The sequence below is a fragment of the Paramisgurnus dabryanus genome, chromosome 1 (assembly GCF_030506205.2).
Source record: "Paramisgurnus dabryanus chromosome 1, PD_genome_1.1, whole genome shotgun sequence".
Classification (NCBI taxonomy): Eukaryota; Metazoa; Chordata; class Actinopteri; order Cypriniformes; family Cobitidae; genus Paramisgurnus; species Paramisgurnus dabryanus.
This window is the reverse complement of record NC_133337.1, coordinates 57,961,517-57,985,777: the sequence shown is the minus strand read 5'-3', so window position 1 is coordinate 57,985,777 and position 24,261 is coordinate 57,961,517. Positions and strand designations below refer to the sequence as shown.

The 24,261-nt window shown below is 37.0% G+C and overlaps 2 protein-coding genes and 1 long non-coding RNA gene across 3 annotated transcripts; 1 reads left to right on the top strand and 2 right to left on the bottom strand.

Moving 5' to 3' along the window:
• The first annotated feature begins 286 nt into the window (after positions 1 to 286).
• LOC135720589 (uncharacterized) lies at positions 287 to 8,223 on the top strand. Its single transcript, XM_065242798.1, has 7 exons — positions 287 to 370; positions 5,291 to 5,350; positions 5,440 to 5,499; positions 5,706 to 5,762; positions 6,497 to 6,559; positions 6,726 to 7,849; positions 8,172 to 8,223. Exons 1-7 carry the CDS (start codon positions 287 to 289, stop codon positions 8,221 to 8,223), a joined length of 1,500 nt encoding a protein of 499 aa, XP_065098870.1.
• Positions 8,224 to 15,725: 7,502 nt separating this feature from the next.
• Positions 15,726 to 17,672, bottom strand: LOC135720624 (uncharacterized). The gene is made up of 3 exons (XR_010521319.2): positions 17,568 to 17,672; positions 16,035 to 16,364; positions 15,726 to 15,930 (listed from the first exon to the last, which is right to left on the bottom strand). It is a non-coding gene; the product is annotated as an uncharacterized lncRNA (long non-coding RNA).
• Positions 17,673 to 20,804: 3,132 nt separating this feature from the next.
• Positions 20,805 to 23,572, bottom strand: LOC135720454 (interferon-induced protein with tetratricopeptide repeats 5-like). Its single transcript, XM_065242584.2, has 2 exons — positions 23,443 to 23,572; positions 20,805 to 22,766 (listed from the first exon to the last, which is right to left on the bottom strand). The coding sequence occupies exon 2, from the start codon at positions 22,763 to 22,765 to the stop codon at positions 21,317 to 21,319; it is 1,449 nt and encodes a 482-aa protein (XP_065098656.1). The 5' UTR covers position 22,766; positions 23,443 to 23,572; the 3' UTR covers positions 20,805 to 21,316.
• Positions 23,573 to 24,261: the final 689 nt, after the last annotated feature.

The window sequence follows — 24,261 nt, the reverse complement described above, 5'->3', positions numbered from 1 at the left end:
CGGAATTTCATAAATTCATGAACATTTTATTTTGTGTTACTCGTATATAATGTACAGGATAACACAAGGAATTTTTACAACTCCTCATTTACCAAAAAGCTGACGTTAACCGTGTTCAACTAATATGGGCTTAACGGTGGAGTCTTTCACGGAATTCACATCGACTTAAGGGTATGTAAATGATGACATTTTAGGTTAACTGTTGTTTACTGACGAAAGCCTTTGCTTAAAACATTTGTTTTATTTATTTTCATTGTAAGGAGTTGCTATATCAAATTGGCCTGAAATGGCGCAGCGAGGTCCTTACAAGAAGTTTCTGGTGGACGTGGAGACAGAAATACCACAAAGTACAAAAAGACGTAGGTTGCAGGTAAATGATAAATGTGTTGTTTGGGTCAGTTATAATTATCTTCAGTGTTTATAAGTATAGTTATTTGTTAAAAGTCAGTATTAAAGGTGGTTTCCCAAATTCAAAAAAATCATAATTACTCGCCGTCATCCAGTTAAGTTATGCTGTTGGTGTAACGTTTAAGCAAAACAGCGCATACGTCCACCATACAAAAGTAATCCATTCCACTGCAGGTGGCATAATATTTAAGGTTGATAGCGATTGTTTAATTCAATGGCCGATTAGGGGTCCCAGACGAAAAGTCGTTACAGCTAAGTTAAAGGAAAAATAAGGAGGTCGCATATGCAGGCTCTGCATGCGTCATCATCAAGCCTGATTTAAGTTAAGCATTACATTCTCAAGTAATAATAATAATTTATTTATTTGATTGGGACAGTGCATGTTAATGAACAAGCATGACAATCATACATGTAAACATGCCGGATTGCAGCGAAACGCTAATTTCCATCCGTAGTCCCAAGAACTAAGATCACACTAGTTTCAAAACGTTACATGATATAATTTACATCTACAATTATACATCATTTAATAATATTAGCTAAAACCTATACAATATAAACATATGACTTAAAAACTCATACAACTTCAGAGGTCCATATACACATATACAGGAAAAGAAAGACATAAGAGAAAGAAAGAAAAAAAAAGATAGAGACTGCAATAAAGATACATCATAACCACTAATGTGTACAACTTTGGTTTTCCCACAACCATTTTTTCAACTGGACCTTACAAGAACTATAGATGGGGCATTCTCTCAGTGTTAATGGCAGACTATTCCATAGCTTCCCACCACGGACAGACGGAACCGTCTGACCAAAAGTGGTGCACCTGTGGGGTATTATCAAATCTCCTCTAGTGGAGGCACGAGTGGTTCTCTGCATATTGTCTTTAGACTTAATAAAGTCTTTCAAAGGTGGTGGGGCTAAAGAGTTTAAAACCTTATATATCAAGCAGGCCATTTTCAATTTAATCATATTATCAAAATCCAATAGTCTGTGTTTTTTTATTACATGACAATAGTGATGTGATGGGATAGCGTTTTTTTATCTAAAATTTTTTATAAAGACTTTTCATTTTTGCAAGAGTTGTGGGGCAAGCAAGAGACCAGGTGGTCAAGCAATAGTCAAAATGAGAAGTAATCGTAGAATAAAAATAAGTTTTTGCAGCATCCATGTTTAAATTATTTCGAATATGTTGAAAATTTCTAATATTGAATTTAACTATCTGTGCTATTTTTTTAACATGACTTTTGAAACTAAATGTCAAATCACGAACTACCCCGAGATATTTAAATTCTGAGACCACATCAAGTTCCACTCCATATGCATAGTCATATGCATATCACAACAATGTACGATTAACTAAGAATAAAAGTCAAATTTAATTGTTCTGAAATATCTTGATGACGTATGCAGCCTAGAAATCTGAAAATGCGAAATGGCCACCTACTCTCAAAAGCCCATGAGATTAATATTTGTCTTAACGCTTGAGGTTATATGTCGTCTAGGCATTAATTTTACATAAATTTTTGGGCTTTTATATTATAATCTTTAATATGGTCATAACCTTGCATTGTCTTAATTTACGGTGGACAAATACGTGTCACTCTCTTACTTTATAGGAACAGGCAACAGATGCAGAAGCACTACATGACAGTACATGTTCTGAATTGGAATCTCAGGTTTGTTGCACTTTTTTTACCTTTATTGTGCTAAGAATTAATTCAGAGAAGCTAATTCATAGGGATGTGACGAGATCTCGCGAAATTAATTATGTCACAAGCTTTCTCATGGAGGTGAAATGCTGGCCGTTTATCAAACAAAAGGCTGCATCCTTTGGAGGTCGCATTTGTAGACTGCACACATAAAGACGATCTTATTACAGAATATTAACAATTTACTATAATATGTAGTTATTCATAAATTGTTGCAATATACTTATGACTTGCGAAAAAGTAATGTTTTTAGTAAGGCATGTTTGTTAAAATTAGTTATATCTCTTGCTTAAAGATATAGCGGAGGATTTTCTCGAATTTTAGAAAAGAACCGCCTTCTTCACTTTTTTAAAAAATGCAATTGCGCAACACTCCTGATTGACAACTAGGAGGACCAATAGGCTTGATGATCCACCCGGAAAACGAAAATCCTCCGCAAAACCTTTAAACTAAAACCTAGTCCTGGTTTAAAATAATCCCTTACCAGGAAACCACCCCTTAATTTCTTCATGTTTTATCTCAAGAATAACAGTGGCTGTATCATTTTTATCGTAAAGAATTTGACAAATATTAAAGATTTAAACGTTGTTTGTTTGGAAAGTAACAGAAGCGGGTCCGTTGGCACCATAGACATTATATATGTAGACACCTCGTAGACTGAGCTGCATATTGGAGCTGACGTATCGCGCGGCCGCCATCTTGGATGGGTCTCCAGTGCGCTCCCTTGCATTCATTTCTAATGAGGAATAATCATAACTCCCCTAATTTTTACCGGATTTTCACACGGTTTGAGTTTTTATAAGCGGCAGAGATTTAGTTATGATACAGGACGCTGTCACACATTGAAAAATACTGCTTTCATGCTAAAATACTTTGTATTATTTTAAGTATGGCATATTGACAGAGGCAGACACTACTTAAGTATTTTAGTTTCTACATAAAAGTAAATTTTCAAATATCTGTATTTTATCAGTGTTTGTCTTTGGAAAACTTATATTCCAAAGCATATTATCATAATTTTTACTCTACTACATTTCATAATATAAAGTTTTTGGTTTATATTTAAGGTCATTAAACATCTACTTTTTTTTACTTTTACTTAAAAGTACTTTAGTACACAATTTTTAGGTAATTTTTAGGTAATTAGGTATTTTATGTAATTAGGTATTAAATAATTTTTAATATGAATTGACAATGAATTGGCTGTAAGAATTTTCATTCCAAATAGCGGCCGCGCTACTGAAGCGCCATCTAGTGGCTGTTGCTAAAAACGAATCAGAGTTTCCCCTCTTGTTCATCTATACCAGGGGTAGGCAAGTTCGGTTCTAGAGAGCCGCAGTCCTGCATATTTTAGCCTAAACACTAATAATCTAACCCGATGTCTAAATCCTAAAGACATTGATTAGCTTGTTCAGGTGTGTTTGATTAGGGTTGGAATAGTGATGCACCAATGTGAAAATTTTGGCCGATACCGATAACCGATATGACTCTTGTCTGTTATGGCCGATGCCGATATAGAAAACACATTTTTTTATGATAATCAAATAAAGAGCTATTTTCCAAAACGCTTTTTTAAAACTTTTGTAATTTATTTCCATAAATGACTGATTGGGCACCTTTACCCATGTGCAAAATGTCATCAATTAGCTGATTTCCCATATTCTTTGTAAGCTTCGGGATGCTTATTTTTTAAGTGGGTGATTAAATTGGTTGTATTAAACAATTTTGCCCGAACTCCCCCTCGCATCACCCGGCCCTCACTCTCATTGCATACAGCAGCAGGGGTGTCCAGACTTTTTTGTGTGGTGATCTGCTTTTAAAATGATAAAGCCGACAGGATCTACACGCTAAAAAACACTTTAAATGTGTGGACTATACTGCATATATCTCTACATTGGATTTAGGGCTGTCACCATTACTCTATTTTTTGAGGAGTTTCCTGGAGTACATGTCGAGTACTGTTTAAAATAGCGGAGATACGGTTTAGTGAAACAAACTAGAAGTAAAATGACAATAGTATTAGAAGCATATAAATCAGCACAACTCTGCCGCTCTCTCTCCCTCGCTCGCGCGCGCGCACAAACAAACACACAGACACAAACACACACTGGGTACGTGCATCAGTGCCTGCGCGAATGCGATGCGATTGCATCCTGGTAAATTTCGGAAGTTTACACGACTGAGCTGCAGTGGGCAGGCATAAGATTTATAAAAACACATTTGAGAAGAAAGGCACAGCAATGCAAAAAAGACTTACGTGTTTCACAATTACTCTTGGAGTCATGGAGCACCATGACGATACACAGTTAACTTATGTGCGATCTACCGGCATTGCCTTTGCGATCGCTATCGACATATTGGAATAGCAACTTCCCATTGCCTCCTCATGCCTGTATCACTGGGAAACCTTCAAATGTGAAGAAAAAACAGCGATAGATCATGAGAGAGAGTACCAGTTCCTGCTGAACATTGACATAATATTATAAATAATAACGTTAAATAACCAAAATGATTGTTCAATCTTACTTGTGAAATGTAATCCCATGTGATCTGGAATCAATACTGCGCCGGTTATTGCAACCGTAAGCTGCACAAAATACAGCCATAGTATGGCTTTCTTTCCATTAACTCACATTGACTCTGGTGCTAGCGTACAGGGAGGAGACCCATCCAATATGGCGCCGACACTTGATGTGCTCCAGCACGTCATGAGGTGTCTACGTATATAATGTCTATGGTTGGCACACCCTGCCGGCATTTGTTATAATACATAATGCTGGTTTTTATACAAGGCTATATAACTGTAATGTGTTTACTTGTTTTAATGCTTTGTTTTGAACCAATTATTATTGCATCGTCATTATTATGCATTCTTTAATTTTAAAGGTTATTGCCAAAAAATATCAAATTACTTCATTATCAATTAGGAAAATAATTTTTAATTTATCATTGAGGATTTCTTAAAAACATGTAAAAATCTCGTCTTGTATCGTTCTCGTGAACCCAATCTTGTGTCTCGTCTCATGTATTAAGTGTGTCGTCACACCCCTACTAATTCGCCATACATTAATGTGTTCATCTATTTAAACATTTTTGTAAATGTTTGATCTGACATAAATGATTAAGGTTACAGAACGATACCTTTCTCTTACAATATTTCTTAGGAACCAGCAAATGAGTCAGATGTAGAAGATATTCTGGAATGTACAGAAACACTATGTGAGGTCAGTATTAAATGTTTGATTTAGTTTCACAGTATTGTTTTGTTAAATAAAAAGTCTTAGCCATGCAATAACATTAATGTGGTCTATAGCAATACTCAGACACAGAGGTGATTGATGATGTGGATGACTATCCGGAAGCTGAACCAGAGGTATGCAAAAATATGATGTGTATTACACTGGCTAGGGCCAGCCACACAACAACGTTTGCATTAGTGTTCTTGTTTGAACAAAGGCATACAATCTGTCTTACAAATTTTTGTTTTGTTTTGTCTAATGACATAGCCATGGCACACTTCACCTTTCTGCTGTGTCTTACTTTATCTTTTGTGTTTGTTTTGCATGTGTAATATTACAGGAAAGCAACATTTTATTGGACCCTGAGCAAAGTAACAGTTCAGATGAGGAATCTGAGGTGTGTAGAATGAATTGTTCACACTAACGTAATCTTTTATTTACTCTCATATTGTTCCGTACCTGCATTATTTTTTTATGCAAAAAGATTACACACTGGTTTACAAGAAATCTTAAATTTTCTTAAATTTTAAGAATACTGATGCTTTCTTTTGCATTATTATTATTATTATTTGTTTTAAGTTATTAGCCTATCAAGTTGCAAATATTTAATATTTATTATGGTCCAATATCACTTACACTACAGCTAAGTTAAAAGCATTTATCTCAACATTTTCTCTCTTGCATCATGTGTGGCATGACATCAAACAACATTGCTATATGACAGAATAATGAACATGTCATATTTACCAATGTGAATTGAAACTACTTGCTTGGAAACTCTTTAAAATGGGTTATTTTGTGGTCTCTGGGAGTACAAGTCATACAGGTTTGGAATAAAATGGGAGTGGGTAGGTGGTGATCTAATTTGTGCACTTGGCACAGCATAATATTAAGTAAGAAAAATTTATTGTTTAAAGTTTGTTATAGCAATTTGTAAAATCATAATGTTTTTGTCATTAACTGTTTTTACATAAATTGCCTGTTGTGACGCAAAATGATTGTTATGTTGACTTAAGCCATGAATTTGATGCACACCTCAAATTTGCATTACAGATGGGCACAGCACATAAATGAAACTCTATAGCAACTAAAGATGCTAACAAGAAAAATGCAATGTTTATGTTGTTGTAGGACCTCATTAACCTCGAGAATGCTGAGTGGAACAAAGATGTACATCCTGAGACTGCCCCTATGGTGTGTTTCTGTTTGAACATAATATATTGTATGCGTGGGACAAGGTGTTAACTATTAGTCATTATTAAGTAGTGAAAGGAAAAGTCTTAAAGAGGGTCACACAATATAAAAAATGTGCACATACACATTTAAACTTTTTAATTGTTTGTTACTGTCTTTTTTCAAGGATCCGTTAAACTTGGACGATGGAGATGAGCCTATATATCCAGGAAGTGATGTCACCAAGGCTGAGACTATTTTGATGATTCTTACATTTGTCCTGCGTCACAAAATAAGCGGAGAGGGTTTGAAAGACTTCCTGTCACTACTGCACATCTTATTTCCAAGCATCCTGCCAGCAACAAAATACTTATTTTATAAGTACTTTATATCCATTACAAACCAATTTGAAATTCACTTTTACTGTGAGTCCTGCAAAGGATACATTTGTAAGGAAGAGACAAATCTCACCAAATGTCCTCACTGTGATCTGGCATTCAGCATTGCATCTAACCTTAAAAATGGGTCCTTCATGATCTATTTGCCTTTGTCTTCCTCACTTAAAGATGTCCTGGAAAGTCTAAAAAACAACTCGCAACATCTCATTAACAAAGCTGAATGGGTATGGGACGACACAATTCGTGATATTTTTGATGGTGACATCATGAGAGATCATATTCAGAACAACACAATTGGCCAGTGGGATTTGACATTACTATGGAATTGTGACGGAATTCCGGTTTTTGAATCATCTCAATGTTCTCTCTGGCCAATACAAGTAACTATTAATGAGCTGCCACCAGCTGTGAGAAAAGAACATGTCCTATTGTCCTCACTTTGGTTCGGCAAGTCAAAGCCAGTCATTCAGACCTTTTTAAAACCATTTGTTGAAGAGATGGGAGCTTTAAAAGACATCGGACTACAATGGACTGATGGTGATGACATTCGCACTAGCAGAGTTTTTGCAGTTGTAAGTGCTTGTGATGCTATTGCCAGACCAATACTAAAAGACAGCATACAGTTTAATGGCAAGTATGGATGTGACTGGTGCCTTCACCCTGGTGAGCGTACAGCAAAAGGAAATGGCTTTGTGAACATTTACCCTTGTAAAGAAGATTCCCCTGCAACAAGGCAGCAACAACAATGGGAGGATGATGCAATAAAGGCCTCACATGAGGGCTGTCCTGTGAGGGGAGTAAAAGGAATCTCACCACTTCTGTTTTTGCCATGTTTTAATATTATAACTGGTTTCGTGCCGGAGTACATGCATGCTGTCCTATTAGGTGTTGTTCGTCAATTCATGACCCTGTGGTTAGACAGCTCATATCATTGCAAGCCTTGGTATATTGGAACAAGAAAACAAGTCCTTAATAGTCGGTTGCTGTCACTTAAGCCACCCAAGGAGGTCACACACACTCCTTCATCATTGGACAAGTTAAAATTTTGGAAAGCTTCAGAATTTAAAAACTGGCTTTTGTACTACTCATTTGCTGTTCTTCAAGGTGTCTTACCCACACAATACCTAAACCACTGGTTGCTTTTGGTTTTTTCCATGTATGTGCTCCTTATGGATAACATCTCACGGCAGGCTATACAGAAGGCTGATCTTGCTTTACATAAATTTGTGATACAGGCTGCAGCATTATATGGTAGAGAACACATCAGCTTTAATGTTCATCAGCTAACACATTTAGCAGATTCTGTGAAGTTATGGGGTCCATTGTGGTGTATATCTGCATTTACATTTGAAAGTAACAATCACAATCTCATGCTGTATTTTCATGGCATCCAGTGTGTTCCTGAACAGGTATGCCGCACATTTCTGCTTTGGCGTTATATCTTTAAACAGACAATTACAGAGCGGTGCAGTCTGGCATTCGATTACTGCATGAGGATTACAAGGATGAGACGGGTGAAAAAAATGATAATTTTAAATGATGTACATATATTTGGTGCACCTACATTTCAAGCACTGACACCAAGGCAACTTGCAGCTATTAACCAAACTTTTAATATCATGGTATTAGGCCCTGTGCATTTTTACAAAAGATTTTTACATGCAGGCACTTTATACACTTCTGCAGCACACACACAGACACAAAAACGTATTAATTCAGTTGCAATGCTTCAAGATGGAAATTTTTTGCAAATTCACCATTTAGTCCTGCTTAGGAGTCAGTGTCACTGTGCATCTAGTAATTGTTCTTGTACAGAAGTGCCTGTAATTCTTGGACATCCCCTACACAAGAAAGCCCAAGAACCTTTTAGAGACAGACAGCTAAACCTGTGTATGGATTTTGTGACAGAAGTAACAGAAAGCTTTGAAACAATTGCTGTTCCTGTTTCATTTCTTCGAAAAAAATGTGTCTTCATTAAGGTCAGAGAAAAGAGATATGTGATCCCCATTGTAAACACAACTGAAACAGATTGAGTTGTAATAAATATGTTTATTACAGCTTGTTCATGTGTACCCTAACGCATATGATATTATCACATGTGGACTTTAATTGATAATGTGATGTAATGTTTCTTGATTTACTATATTGAATATAGACCTTGTAGTTTACATATGTATTATGAGAATGTATAGGACTATTTTTATGTATTTTAAGTAATGTATTGTTGACATGGAATTAAAAAATTTCATTTGTACAGATTAAATAGGTGTCCTTACCTATGATTCTGTTTGATACATAAAGTTGTACTACATTCCTGTATTAATACAACATAAACTACTACAAAAACCACAGTGAAAACCATGGTTTTACTACAGAAGCCATAGTTAAACCATGCTCAATTTGTGAAAACCATGGTTTTACTACAAAAAGGCGTATATGGTATCTATATAAAAACCATGGTTCCCAAATTAAAACTATGGTTTAATACAAAAACCATAGTTAAAGCATGGTTTATGTATAAAAAATCATGGTTTTACTACAAAAGCCACAGTTAAACCATGGTTCCCAAATGAAAACCATGGTTTAACACCAAAACCATAGTTGAAGCATGGTTTCTGTATAAAAAAAACATGGTTTTACTACAACAACCATAGTTAAACCATGGTTCCCAAATGAAAACCATGGTTTAACACAAAAACCATAGTTGAAGCATGGTTTCTGTATAAAAAAAACATGGTTTTACTACAACAACCATAGTTAAACCATGGTTCCCAAATGAAAACCATGGTTTTACTACAAAAACCATAGTAAAACTATGGTTACTGTAGTAAAACCATGGTTAATTTTCGTAACACAAAGGGATATGATATATAAGACCGAGGGTCAACCTTCCAATCTTTCTGATGAAGCCAGTACCGAAGTGACATAAGCCCTTTTCACACTGATATTCCGTAAAATACACGGGAAAGGTATCCTGGATTTTTCCGGAATCGTTAGATTTTTGTTCATTCACACTGCCATGATTACCCGGCATCTGATGGTCCCGGAAAGACTTGTGACCTGTTGAAAGTCCCGCCCTCTCTTCTACGCAGCGTATGAAGTTTGCAAATTATTTATTATTTCTCTCCAGAAACCACTCGCGTGCATTTTTGTTTATGATAAGACTATAAAGGAGCGCTTGAACGCACAGTTCTATGCTGGTGAATGATTTGACGAACTCCGTGATCTGCTTTAATCCAGTTTTCAGACATTTCTCATCATGATTGTTTATATGCATTTAAAACCCGCATTTTGAGGAGCTGAACGATATATCTTGTTGGGATGACGCGCGGGTATTTTCGTTTATTAAAGCTCAAATGAGCATGTGATGCGATATTCTTTTATGCTGCTGAATGATCTCCGTTTCAACACAGTAAGTAACGAGCTAACTTACCTGATATCTGCTTCAGTCCAGTTTGCTGACATTTCTCGTCGTGAATGTTGTAAATCCCTCATTTTAAAGAGTTGAACCAACTTCATGTTGCCATGTCATGCGCGTCCTCACGGCATGTGCGTCATTGTTTATGCATCTCATTTATCATTTCCTGATAACTGCTTCAATCTAGTTTGCAACATTTCTTGTGGTGAATGTTTATATGCATGTTATCTCTCGTTGTAAGGAGCTGAACCATAACTTTTGTTGTGATGACACGCGCGTCCTCACTACGACGCCCATTACGGTATTCTTTCGGCTTTTTGTTCACACAGAGGGTTTTCCGTATATCCAGAAGTGGGTAGTAACGAATTACATTTACTTCGTTACATTTACCTGAGTACATTTTTTGGGTAACTAGTACTTTTAGAGTAAATTTAAGGATGGGTACTTTTTACTCTTACTCAAGTACATTTCTAGTGAAAAACTGTACTTTTACTTCGCTACATTTGGCGGCATTACTGCGCTACTGTCAAATGGTAATAATGAATAAATATATTTTTAAAAAAAAGTTTATAGGGCGTGTTCGAAAGTTTCGTGAGACAGGCTGCGTCACCCTTTAGCGCGCGACCGCGCGGCCACCCTTTTTAGCACGCGCAACCGCACGTAGATTAGGAGAAGCAGATGAGGGCGCGTGTGCGTTGTGCGAGATATCGGAGGCAGATCACGCGTGGCTTCAAGTTCGGTCTATGTTTTCACTCCAAGAGGTCAAAAAGAATAGTTTCATAATGCGATGCATGCTTTGTTCAATAAACGAGCTGGCATCTCAGCGTACAGGAATTCCAAGATCCAACCTGAAGTAAGTGTCAAAGTATATTTAAACACTGGTCATTTCACACACTGTCCGAGGTTTTTTTTTTGCCATATGCACTCTTGTGCAAGCGATGACAAAACCTAGTTTAAGTTAAACCATACAAACAGCACGTTCACATCTGCACATTTCCATATAATTTCCCCACAACTAAACAAACTGAACAGCATAATTTAAGGACGTGATCTTGCAAAATACACAAATCCGGACACCTTACTAATGTGTAGAAAATACATTCAAATAAAAACGGGATTGTATTTTATTTAAATCCTTCCTAAATAATGAATGAATAAAAATAAAAGAATAACGTTTGATTTTAAAGAAACATGTGTTATATATTATAATAAATGTCGAGTTGATTTGCACAAACAGATAAGTTTTATATGAAATTCTAAAATGATCATTTTTATTAAGCTCCTGTTTATGTTCAGTAATTGCACTTTATGGCAATGAAAATAACCTATTCATATAAAAACATGATAACAAACAGACATTTTGTTTACTGTTTGCATGTTTAAAGGCAGATGCTGACAAGTTTGTGAAAATAAATACAGAGTTAACCGTCAGAAAAACATCTATGTGTGTGTGTTTGAGATTTTTGCTCAAATGATACGTTATGTGATGTTAATGTACCCATTGCAGGACTGAGATAGGCTGCTTTAGTTGTATATAAGCAGAACAATAAGACTTTTAAGGAGAGGTTTGTGAAAACCCTCCAAGTAGTCTGAAATTCAGTGCTTTTGCGCTACTTCTCTATCAGATCGGAAGTAACGAGTAACTAACTACTTGAGTAGTTTTTTCATCTGATACTTTTACTTGAGTACATTTTTGTATAAGTACTTGTACTTTTACTTGAGTACAGATTTTGAGTACTCTACCCACCTCTGCTTATATCTGACTAGGTCCTCTTTTAGGCAACGATCCCAGAAGATTAAGGGGACGAGTTTGTGTTCACACAGATGCTTGTCTGGCAATTTTACGGGTATTTTCTGGGACCAAAGGTCTGTGTGAATGGGGTTTTAAACTACAATTTATCGACTGGCTAGAGGTTTGGTTCCAAAAGGGAGCCAATTCCGATAGACACCCATGTTAAAATGCCCAACTTTACAGCAGTAAATATTTTTACAGTCTGGTACAAAAAGTGATTTTGGTCTGTATAGCTCATTTTTCCCTTCATGATAACTGTGGGGGGGTAAATTTTTTGTAACTCATCCATTTAAATTATATTAAGCCTTAAACTTCTGCATAAATAGGGGAGTGGCCACTTGAGTAATGGGTAAACTGTCACTGCTGTCACTATCGTTGGAGCTAGGTGGGCGTGGTTTCAGCAACCATCCATCTCAGCTTCACCCACTTCCCACCTCTTTACTCATTTTCGGTTATCCACGAGTGATACATGGTGACGCGCGACCAAGATGCCAGAGACGTAGAGAAACAGAGGTCCTGTCCCAAATGGCGCCCTTCATGTGGACTTTCGGTCTCATGGGCCTTAAATTGCGCATGCTTGCTTAGTCTACAAGCCCGTAGGATGTCAATTTTACGCTCTGAAGTGTGCTTATCAGCGCCCCCTTTGCACCCTTGATGCCTTTTTCGGCAAAGCCTGTACTGCTGCATTCCCAACACACTTTACCAACCCAGAAGTCCTTGTGAAAGAGCAATCAAAAGACGGATGGTCACTATTTCCAGTACGACTTCGGTTCACCCTCATGCACTCACGTCAAGGGTCCCTAAGGCCTGCACTACATGATGTCATAAAAGTGTGGACTCTGAGGAAATCCACAAAGCTGAAGTGTGCCATTTGGGATAGCGCAACCGGAAGTCCATCCATCCATCATCTTTTACTGGACTTTGTTCTTGTCAGTACTATGAAACAGACTAATTAGGGTTTTTATATTGTATTTAAACCAGGTTTTATCTTTTTAAATACTCAGAGTCAGAGAGATGCTGTTTCTGTGTGATGTTTATAAATACCAGTGGTGTCGTTCATTTTTAATATTCACATCACTGGGAAATAAGAATCTGATGTAGTGTTCTTACCAGTGCCAGAGCGCTTGTACACAATATACTAGCTGGGTTAATTCCATACAGCATGGACCCTTTCAAGGAAGAGGACGCGTGTAAACAGACACTCCAGGTAAAGAGAAAAGTATTATTTTCATTGCTCTATTCGCCAAGTGTATTTTGAGACAATGGCTGCAACTCCCTTAAAAGTTTACACATCAAGACCTTTGAATGGAACCGGGCTGATCACTTCACCCGATTCACGACCTAGGGAGCTAGGGAACTGATATAGAGACAGAAAGTCTTTAAAAACAGAGTTTGTGCATGTGTGAGTGTATGATGCTCTGTTGGCAGCTTTATACAGGCACATATAGAGCGACCGTAGGCTACAGCTCAAGTGCTTCAAGTCTTTCTCACTCATTCATGACCAGTGGCAGAATTATATGTAAACGATACGAAAAGGTGAAGCGGTTACTCTGAAGATACTAATAGAATATATTTAGAAATCCACCTGCCACAGTGACTTTTTACCAGCCAGTTTTTTTTCTTTTTGCCGGAATAGTGAATGATAACACTGTCTTTATTGTTTCATTATTTTTTAGAGCTACAAAAGTGATTTTGTCTTTCTCTTAGGTTGTTTGATTAACATTAAAGACACAGACTTAAAGGAATACTTCACCGATTTAGCATTCAGCTTTGTATCAGTAGAAACCTGGCAGTATTTCTGAATGACAGTGTTTCCCTACCTCATGTCCCCGTGAGAGGAGAGATATCTGTATTCTGGTCGTGCAAAAAAGTCCTCCGATGATGCAAAATGACGATTAAACCGAGTAAACAAACAAACCGCGACGGCAGAGTGTAGTTTTGAAAATGGATGGCAGAAGGGGATTTTGATGACCTGTTGCTCGAATCTGATGGTCGTGGTACCTGTACGAGCTGCAACGAGGAACAGTTACGGATGATTGAGGAACAAGAGGCTGCCACCGCGGCTGCTGTAGCCGAGATGGGGCCGGTCTGGTAGTGTGAGCGCTCTCGCTGTGCGCCTATGGACACCGAAAGAGAGTCATATTGCTGTCGCAAATTTCAGCGATGGCATTTTCTTCTTGAAGCTCGCATGGAGAAACAGAGGCATGAGTATAAAAGTGGGTATTTTGTTTTTCATGTCCGTCGGCTGAGCTATGGTTGTTATATTTACACCTATGTTAGCCTATTGTATGTGAAAATAGCTTGCATTGCTAATGCCGTGCTTACTGTTTTCAGACAATATCGACTTACATCCTATCGTCATTTCTTGGAATGAGTTTTGCAAGGCTGGGGTAAAGAGTTGTTTTGGCTGCCTGTGTTGTTCAGGACATCAGACGTAAATGAAACGGATGAAGCTCTGGATGAGCTATGAGTGTGAATTGTTTATGTTTTTTAATAAAAATTTAAAACTCACATTGGTTGTGGTTCGTGTTATAGTCCTTATTGTTGCTACATTAGAGTGTTTGCCTAAAGAAACAGTGACTGCAATTTGAGGAAAGCATTCTTGCTTTTTTTTTTAAGTTTAAGTCTAAGTTGTGTAACACACATAATATTTGGCTTTATTTTTAACCCAAATGATTTTGTAAAGTAAGTAATGACAGCTAAATCACAGTAACAGTAATCATTGCGCCTCCACAAGTCTATAATGTATAACTTTGGTGTACAAAAGACAGGGCTAGATGAAGAAATTTATTTTTTATTATTCACAAAGGAAAAATATTGTGCCACCAGTGAAAAGCACACATTAAAATAAACAAGGACACAATTTACATCTAAAAATGTCCTGCATGAAATAAAAACAAAGCAAAAAAATAAATAATAATAATTATTTGTGTGTATATACACACACAGTATATAATATAAATATAGAGAGTGGTGGCAGAATCTGATTAGACACAGCAATAGGAAGAGGTGATTATTATTATTATTATTATTATTATTAGAAAGTGTCAGTCTCAGAAGTGACAGCTCCTTTGATGGTTTAGGCACTGGTGCAATGTTGGGTGGCAGCGAATGCTGTGGCAGGGCAAGTGAGGAGGTTGGCACCTTGAACACAATGTCTGGATTGAGTCTTGTCAATGGCCTTCTGGATGAGTTTGTCTACAAACTGTGTGGTGTGTGGTATGAAGATTTTCTTCAAGACCCACTGCTTGGATGTCTTGCAGAACACCTGGTTGAACCTTGCTTCTCCTGTAAAGGGTAGGAAATTAGATTAGATTCAACTTTACTGTCATTATACAGAGTACAAGTACCAAAAAACTAAGTGTACTGTAATTTGTGTCCAACCAGAACTGCAAAAAATATAGTGCAGTGTAGACAGTAGTATACTGTTTGTTTACAGAAGGTGGTTTAGAGTAATATAAACAAAATATAAATGTGTGCATTTTATTAGCTGTTACCTTGTAAGAGCAGAATAAATATGGATATGTAATATGAAGCATGTATGAACAACATGTACAGATATGTGCGATGTAGTAGCAGTAACCTAATAGTAGTATAAATAATATTGATTTATGCAGTGTATAAACAGAATATATTATAAGAAAAACACAATAAATATTCATATTCAGCAAGAACCATATAGATAAGATATGTACAGCTATGGGCAGTGGGGTACCATTGTAGTGCAGGAACATTACATTGGTGAGGTATTTCAAAAGTGCGCTGTGAAAGACTTCCAGCGGCCCTGTGTGCAATTATATAAAGAGAAAGAAAGAAGGGATATAACAAATTAAAACATGATCATTAGGATTTGGAAAAACAATCAAGTGTACAAGCGCAACTTCTCACCAGTATGTTTGAACAGGGCCATCTTTTCCATGTCTCTCAGAAGCCTTTTGTCAAGGACCAGCGATGACAGGTCTTGAAATGCCACAGAATCCTTCCACATGCGCATCTTTTGCTCCTGTGCTGTTAGAGGAGCATGGTCACACTGATACTGTCCTCCGTCATCATCTGTCCGCTCATGCTCATTACACACATGGTGTAGAATGGATTTCCACTGGCATTTCAGTACCTGCATGAAAATATGATTATTATCAATAAGTCTAGAAAAATCGTCTTACCTCGACGTCCCCCTTACTGGTTGCACAGGAAAACCACATATGATTTATGACAGACCTATGAAAGATAATACAATTAGTAACTTTGAACTTTGCAAACCAATGTAAAGTCTCCCACATTACAAACCAACAGTGACCTGGATGGGTATCGTTAAGATTTTAACGGTATTACTACTCTTACTGATACTGCGGTATTCTTATCGGTACTTTGGCCAATGTTAACATTTGATCATGAACCTATGTTCACATGATTAAGTTAATTATGTGTCTGGATTTCATTATTACAAATACATTTTTGGATATCATTTCTAAATAATATACATATATTTGTTAATGCACCAGCGTGAAAGCTGCAGAAAAAATACTTTAAATAGGATATTTATCTGTAGGCTATTTTGTAAACTAACTTGAAGTGCTGTGCATTTAGCCAAATAAATGTTTATATACTGAATTTTCTTTTTTTGGGATTTTAAAACAAGTAGAAAATATGTTGAATGCATAACGTCATTTCTCCCAAAAGAAGTCAACAGAATTTCAACGTAAGGTAACCAATTAGGGATATTGTACATTTAAATGACGTGAACAACGTTGATTCAACATGATGTTAGCATACAGTAGGCTACATGCCTGACAGGCGCGGTGGGCGCGTGCAGCATGGGTCCTCCGAGGATTAGACCGTCTCATTTCAGTTCTCTTCGCGGACTTCTCAGGCTGCCACCTTGACAGACCGAGTGCTCACCTTTTAAGGTCGTATGCTTAGAAGGTCGCAGCCCTTGAATTGGGACACAGTTTCTGTCTGCACGTAATGTACTTTTAAAAGATGCTTTGACAGATTGCTTGTGTTTCCGCCCTTACATGCAAACATCTTGTTGCACTTACCTGTATGACAACGAGCGTTGTCTGCATCAACTCTAGTAAAGTATAACCGCACTTTTGAACGTTTTGCTCTATCCGCCATTGTCAGCCTTGTTATTAAGCGGGAGTTTTCGTGCTATGCGTATGCATGCAGCCCCCGCGGCGCGCATGAGAGATCTCCCAGATCTCACAGACAAACATCTTAATATTATCTCAAATTAGAAATGTTTGGTGAGACAAAATGTGCACGAAAACATTATTATTCAAGAATACATAGAACATTTATTTGCATCTTTTTCTCCAGGACCGAAAGCAGAACCGATAGCGTCAGATCTTACTGATACTACGGTCTTTAATAATTTAGCCCCGGGGCAAGTTTAATACCGGGTTTCGGTACCCAACTGACCTGGTCCATGCAAGGAGGATTTCATTGTTCTTTTTTTCCCCTTCTTCTGCATCTTCTTCTGGAAACCTGTGAGTAAATGCAGAACAATACTTTTGCATTACTTTACCAAAATAACAGCGGAAGTTTGACTTTGCAGGTAGTTTTTGAAGTTCACCACAGGATCGATAAAGTCTGAATATGAATATGCAAAGTAACTAAAGCTATAAAAATGATATGCAATACAGTATGCAATGACAAATTGCATATTACTATATTTTACAGTTTTACAGATAAAATGCAATGGTATTTACGTGTAGCAAGCATAAATATTATTTAATTAATAATGTACATCTCGCAAATGTATCTGCAGTTATCTCAACCATCGAATAACTTTACAGCAACAGGCTTTCGTGCTTACATAACTCCAGAAGTAGCTCGGTAGCTAACAGTTGTTTTATTTTGAGAACAGCCAACTTATCATTGTCTATCTAAAGTTATTTTGCTAACTTTACTGCTAACAACTGTATCACTATGTAAAGGCTACTGTGTGATCAGAAACGAGTATTAGCAAAAATACTTTATTTGTAACAAACAGGAGATAAAAAAATTTACAAACGGCCCTCCGCAAGGTTCAGCACTTGGACAGCGTCATTTTTTTTTAAGCATTACTTAAAAATGTTTCTCATCTAACCATATCCACAGGTACAGAGTCATCATATACAATAAATCCGTGAGGTAGCATAAAAAAAACATTTAAAAACAGATGCATTTGTTTAAAGCAAAGCATTTATTTACTTACCAGGCTACAGGTGAAGCAGCTCTTTGTACCTTCTAACGTCTCATAATTAGTCCTCATTTATGTCCAAGAGACTCAATAATAATCTTTTACATTCAATCCTTTAATCGTTCATATTTTAAATCGTTTTGTGCTGCTGCGCATTCATGTATGTGTTAAGCAAACCCACGTTGTCGTCCCGTTTAGGCGCATTTTACTAATGCGCTCTTTAAATAACAAAAAAACATATTGCGCCATTGACTTTAGACTTTAGAGCAGGTTTCAGTTGGTCAATCTCGTAGTCTTATTTTAGTTGCCTCAAAATAGCAACGCGCCAACAATGCGCCTGAACACACCTCGTTTTCAGACCAGAACGCCCATGGGCCCAAAAGGGGGCGCAAATGCATTTGCTATTTAAACAACGCGGAGCTACATGTGAAAATTATAATTGCGCAGGGTGGAAACTAGCAAAAGACTTGCGTCGCGCATTGCGCTGCATTACGCCGGGTGTAAGATAGAGCCCACAGACATCATCAGTTCTCAGATAAATAGGCCTATATGCGTTATTAATCAGAAGCAGAAATACTTTTAATTATCCCAGGGGGAATTACTTTCGTTACAACTTCAGATATACATACATATATTTACATAAAACATATAATATTATAACAACATATAATATTAATTAAATTTCACAATTTTCAATGTCCATGCGGACAAACATATTTTAATTTCGTTTTTAAGTTAGGATCTCACGTCGATTAACAGTGGTAAAATATTCTCACAGTAACATACAGTACATTTTTATATAGATTTTATAAATAATTCATAAATTGAACAAAAATAATAATGGGATTAGTTATTTTATAAAGAAATATATGGTGTATTATTACATGTTTAGAATATATTAGTCTTTATATAAGGTTTGTACTCTAAAAATACTTTATTTGTTACAGAATTTACAAACGTTCTCATCTCACCATATCCACAGGTACAGAGTCATTATAATCCGTGGGGTAGCATTTTAAAAACATTTAAAAATAGATGCATTTGTTTAAAGCAAAGCATTTATTTACTAAGCTACAGATGAAGCAGCACTTTACGCCTTCTAACGTCTCATAATCGGCATCATTTATGTCCAAGAGACTCAATAATAATCTTTTACATTTTAATCCTTTAATTTGTCATATTAAAAAGCGTTTTTGTTCTGTTGCGCACCAATGTATTTGATAAGCAAACCCGGGTTGTCAACCCGTTAATACTGTATGCGCATATTAACGCGCTCTTTACTCTAGTAAAGACACTCGCGCTGCGCATTGCACCGGTTGTATAATAGAGTCCAAAGTCTCTCATGAGCTAGGAGACGAATGCCCAGGGAGTTCAGAATTTCTGTGTGGGCATGTGTGAGTCTTTTCTGGGCCATGGTGCTGTGTACCCAAGTCTTCAAAAGATTGCTCGGATGAGGCCACGGAGATGGGCAGGCACAGACAGTAATGAAATTAAAATACACATAATAACGTACGTGTGTCAAAAATAATTTCCTTATATTCCTAATATTCATAAGTAATATATAAATTGTGCAAAATATTTTTACTTAAAAAAAATCCCTCTTGCCAACAGGGGGTGCTGCAGCACCCGCAGCACCCCCACTTCCCGCGGCCATGGGGCACGCACACACAAACGGAGGGGGAATTCCAAACTGCGCACATAAACAGTCGCCCCACATACGTTGTTTTTCATTACTCTATTCGCAAAAGGTATGTTAATGTACTACAGTATAAGACATCAAGAGTTCTGATCCGTCACAGCACTACACATCTGAGCAACTGTGATTGTACTGTAGCCTATGTCAGCATTGCATTCTCATCCTATCTCACCAACAGTTTAATACTTACTCGCACATCCAAATGTAGTCAGAGAACTGCCTCATCTTCTTTCCAATCGCATGAACTTTGCGAAACAGCAGTCAAAGCCTCTCAATGAATCACTCAATTCACATCAGAGATGCGCGTGTTGATCCGAAATGAACGGGTGCCTGCGGTCACTCGCAGTTAGGAGTCATCATAAAATATTTCTAATGATATTCGGCCCGCGGTCGGTCTGGTCGTGTGAAATGAAGATGTCAATTAACTATTTAAAACAATTACTTTTCAAAAATGCGGACCAGGGAGCGGGTCAGGTATATTTATTTTTTATTTTTTTGCGTTCCGAGTTGTGGGCGGGTTAGTTGAAAACGTCGGTCAGGTGCGGGTTGTTTATACACTGATTCGCATTGGCTACCCGCCAATGTGGCCGGTAGATTGACAGTTTTACCCCCCAATTGCAAAACTCACCCGGTTTTTCAGGCCCCGCCAATGAGTTAAACCATGCCCTGTTGTACCCTTGACTACACATCCCATTTGATTTGCTATTAAACTGTTTGTACAAGCCTTGTACAAATTTAATTACAACAGTAAATTCAGACAGGATTTTGTAATGCACATTTTTATTTGTGTTATAAACTATTTAAGCATTCCACATTTTATTTTCAACATATGCCTTTTGGATAGTCATGTTATGAATTGTGTAAGATATTTATAGAAAGGTGTATTGTTATATCTAACTTGCAGAACTAAACAATGAACTAAACAGAACTAAACAATGAAAGTTAATTTTAATAGAAAACCACTAATTCTGTCTTTTTATAATATTTTCAAAATCTAATTATATTGCAAGTAGCAAAATGCTGATACAATGCTTATATAAGCATACAGTTTGTCATAACTTTACTGTATGCTGCCCTACAAAGGCTAAGTGCAGGAACTACGCAAACACTGAAACCGAGAAAAATGCCCTTAAAGTTTTTTACACCAGCCAGTCAAACATGTTACTGCAATTTTGGCACACACTTTTCTCTGAAATGGGACAAAATTGAACCAGGAGACTTTGTCACAAGACACAACAGATCTCACAAAGCCCATTTTAACCCTTTACTCAGTTTTGACCAAATGCGTAGTTACTGCGCTTTGGCTTTGTAGGGCAGTATGGACATTTTGAGGTCACAAAGGTTCCTGAGGTACTCATCATTATCTATATAACTCAGAGCTTTCTCATAGCACTCAATGGCTTGAAGATTCTCTCCTTTCTCTTTGTGAAGGAATCCTAGTATAGCATAAGCTTCACCATCCTGTGTGTTTTTACGAATACGTTTCTCTGCAATCTTTTTCAAACTGTTGCAACTTTGCTTCCATTCAGATGAACCTGGGCACAACTTCAGGCATTGCTTGTAGTGCTTGATAGCTAAAGCTTCACATCTTTTGCAGAGCAATTGGAATTCAGCGTAGTAAAAATTGACCACATATAGACTGTCATTTTTCTCTTTGGCTGTTTGGAACGTCATCTGAAACAACTCTTCAGCGCGTGAAATGTCAGGCTTTTCTCCATAATGCAGTGCTAGATCACTCATTGCAGTGATAAAGCCGGTTGTATGGGTGGTAGCCATTTCTAAATGATAGATGATCTGATCACGAATCTGTTGAACCTGTGATGCATGAGCATGGTGATTTCCCTCTTGCAGCAGCTGGATTTTCTTTATCTTATAGCAGAGAGCTAACTGATGATGTATGAAACTTGAGTGAGGTGACTGATCAAGGGCTTTGCTCAACAGAGGAATAGACCTGTCCACACATCCTCTACTCCTGAAGAATTTCCCAACATATCGCATGACGTGTGGATGATCTGGAGATCTTTCTAAAGCATTCTTTACTAAGATTTCAGCTTCATCATATCTCATGTATTTAAGCAGTCGCATTGCTAAAAGGACTTTTAGAACATCATCATCAGGATTCATTTCAATGGCCCGTCTCAGTTGCTTGATTGTGGGTGAATTTGTGTACGTGAAGCCCCCGTATTCTGTCCGAAACAGAGCAATGGCATAGCCAGTGTTGCACTCGCTATCTTTTGGTTCCAGCTCCAAACCCTTCTTGAAACATTCTTTGGCTCGCTCATAATACTTCTGAGAAAATTTAAGAAAGGTCCATCCCTTCTCACCAAGCACCTCTGGAACAGATGAAGCCTCAGTTGAATGTTTTTCATTTATGGTCTGTAGTTTCTGCAGGTAACTTTCACACTCTGTATAGTTATTCATGTGGTAGTTTAACCAGGCAAGGTTCCCATAGGTGACAATGAGAGTTTTGTGAAATTCCTCCTCATGGCACTCTATGTAGAGCTGCACAGATGTCATCAGATTGTTAAGTGCTTCTTCCTGAAACCCCTGAAGAAATTTAACATATGCTAAAGCACTGTATGCACGTGCAAGTGCTTTGTTTTTTCCATGATCCAACTTAAGCTGTTCTTCCAGGCTGTTGAGAACTTTAGGTAGATCTATGTCATCTTTTCTCAGAGCCCAGGTAAAGTGGCATTCCAGCTGGTAAAGTTTAGTTCTCAAAACTTTTTCACGATCCATACTAGTAAAGAAATGGGAGATATAGCACAACTTCATTATTTCCCATGAGTAATATTATATTAATAATCTGCAACACCATAATGTTATTGATATAGTAGAATGTAGAACTAAACATGAAGATAGAGAGAAGATTTGATGCAAAGAAATGTCAAAGGAGATGTTAACCTTTATTTTCTTGAAATAGGTTAGGTGATATAAGATGGTAAAATATGTGCATATGAAGATTTATTTTTATTTATTTATTTAATAGATTTTCATGACAGCCAGTTGTCTTTTATTATCAGATATTCTTCTTATTATAGCTGAAATTATCATTGTAAACAATATAATAATATAACATAGTGTCATAAGTTAACAATAATCACAGGCTAAGAGTTTGCACAAAACATAGGGGCAGTTTCCCAGATCGGACTAATTCCAAACTAAAATGCATATTTGAGCTGCCTTAATTTAAAAACACAGTGCACTGATATATCTTAACATATATCAATGATGTTGTTTTGTCTCAAGATGCACACCAGAAATGTTTTTTTTTTGTAAATTATATTACAAAACTACGTACATGCCCAAATTTTTCTAAGGCCTAGTCCTGGATTAATCTTAAACTGCCTCAAAATGTTCAGCTCATAAATTAAACTATGAAAACAAATTTGGATACGTTATAGCCAAACACTTACCTCACGTTGGACGATAAATGTTCTAGAAACTGTGTGATACAGAAGATGCATGGTCCAGGTCCTGCTTTTTATTCTCTCCCAGAGATGGGAGGTTCAAATTCAGAATGGAAACTGAAACCTTGGTTAAGAGTAAGAGAGCCAGACGATATAGATATATAGTGCACTTTTTTTTAGATAACAAACCCCCACCCCTCCCACCCTTTATGGCAACCCACAGCCCCCTCCTCCTCCTTCTGCTGCGTGTGCCCCTCCCAATGATTTTGCATTTTTGGGATAAGACTATGTGATTAAACTTTAAAGTGGAATAAAACAACAAAGGGGTTGTTTTTATTAGGAAAGTAGTGTTCATGTCATTTCATTTTCAGTAGAAGGTTAAAAAGTGTTTAAAACAGTTTGTAACAAGACATTTATTTCTTAAACAACTAAGTTTAAAACATACTTTTATTTGTAAAAAATAAAGGTAAATAACCAGGGCCGGTAGACATTTGGAGGCCCTAGGCAAAATTAATGTTGGAGGCCCCCTGCACCACTCATTTCTTCCACTTTTTAGAACAAACACAAAGCACCAGAAAAAATACGGTTCTTAAACTTTTTATTATATATCTTTTATTACTATTTGTACATTTTCACTAATATATACACACATAAAAAGAACTGTATGTTTTTTGTGTACATGTCTCTTTTCCCTGTATTTGTTCTTCCTCACGATCACTATGTTGCTCCTCTCTCTCTTTGCCCTGTTGTTTACCTGACTCTCCAGTGTTCTTCAAAAACCTCATCACTGATCCTACAACATATTTTAAAAATAGTACCAGTAAT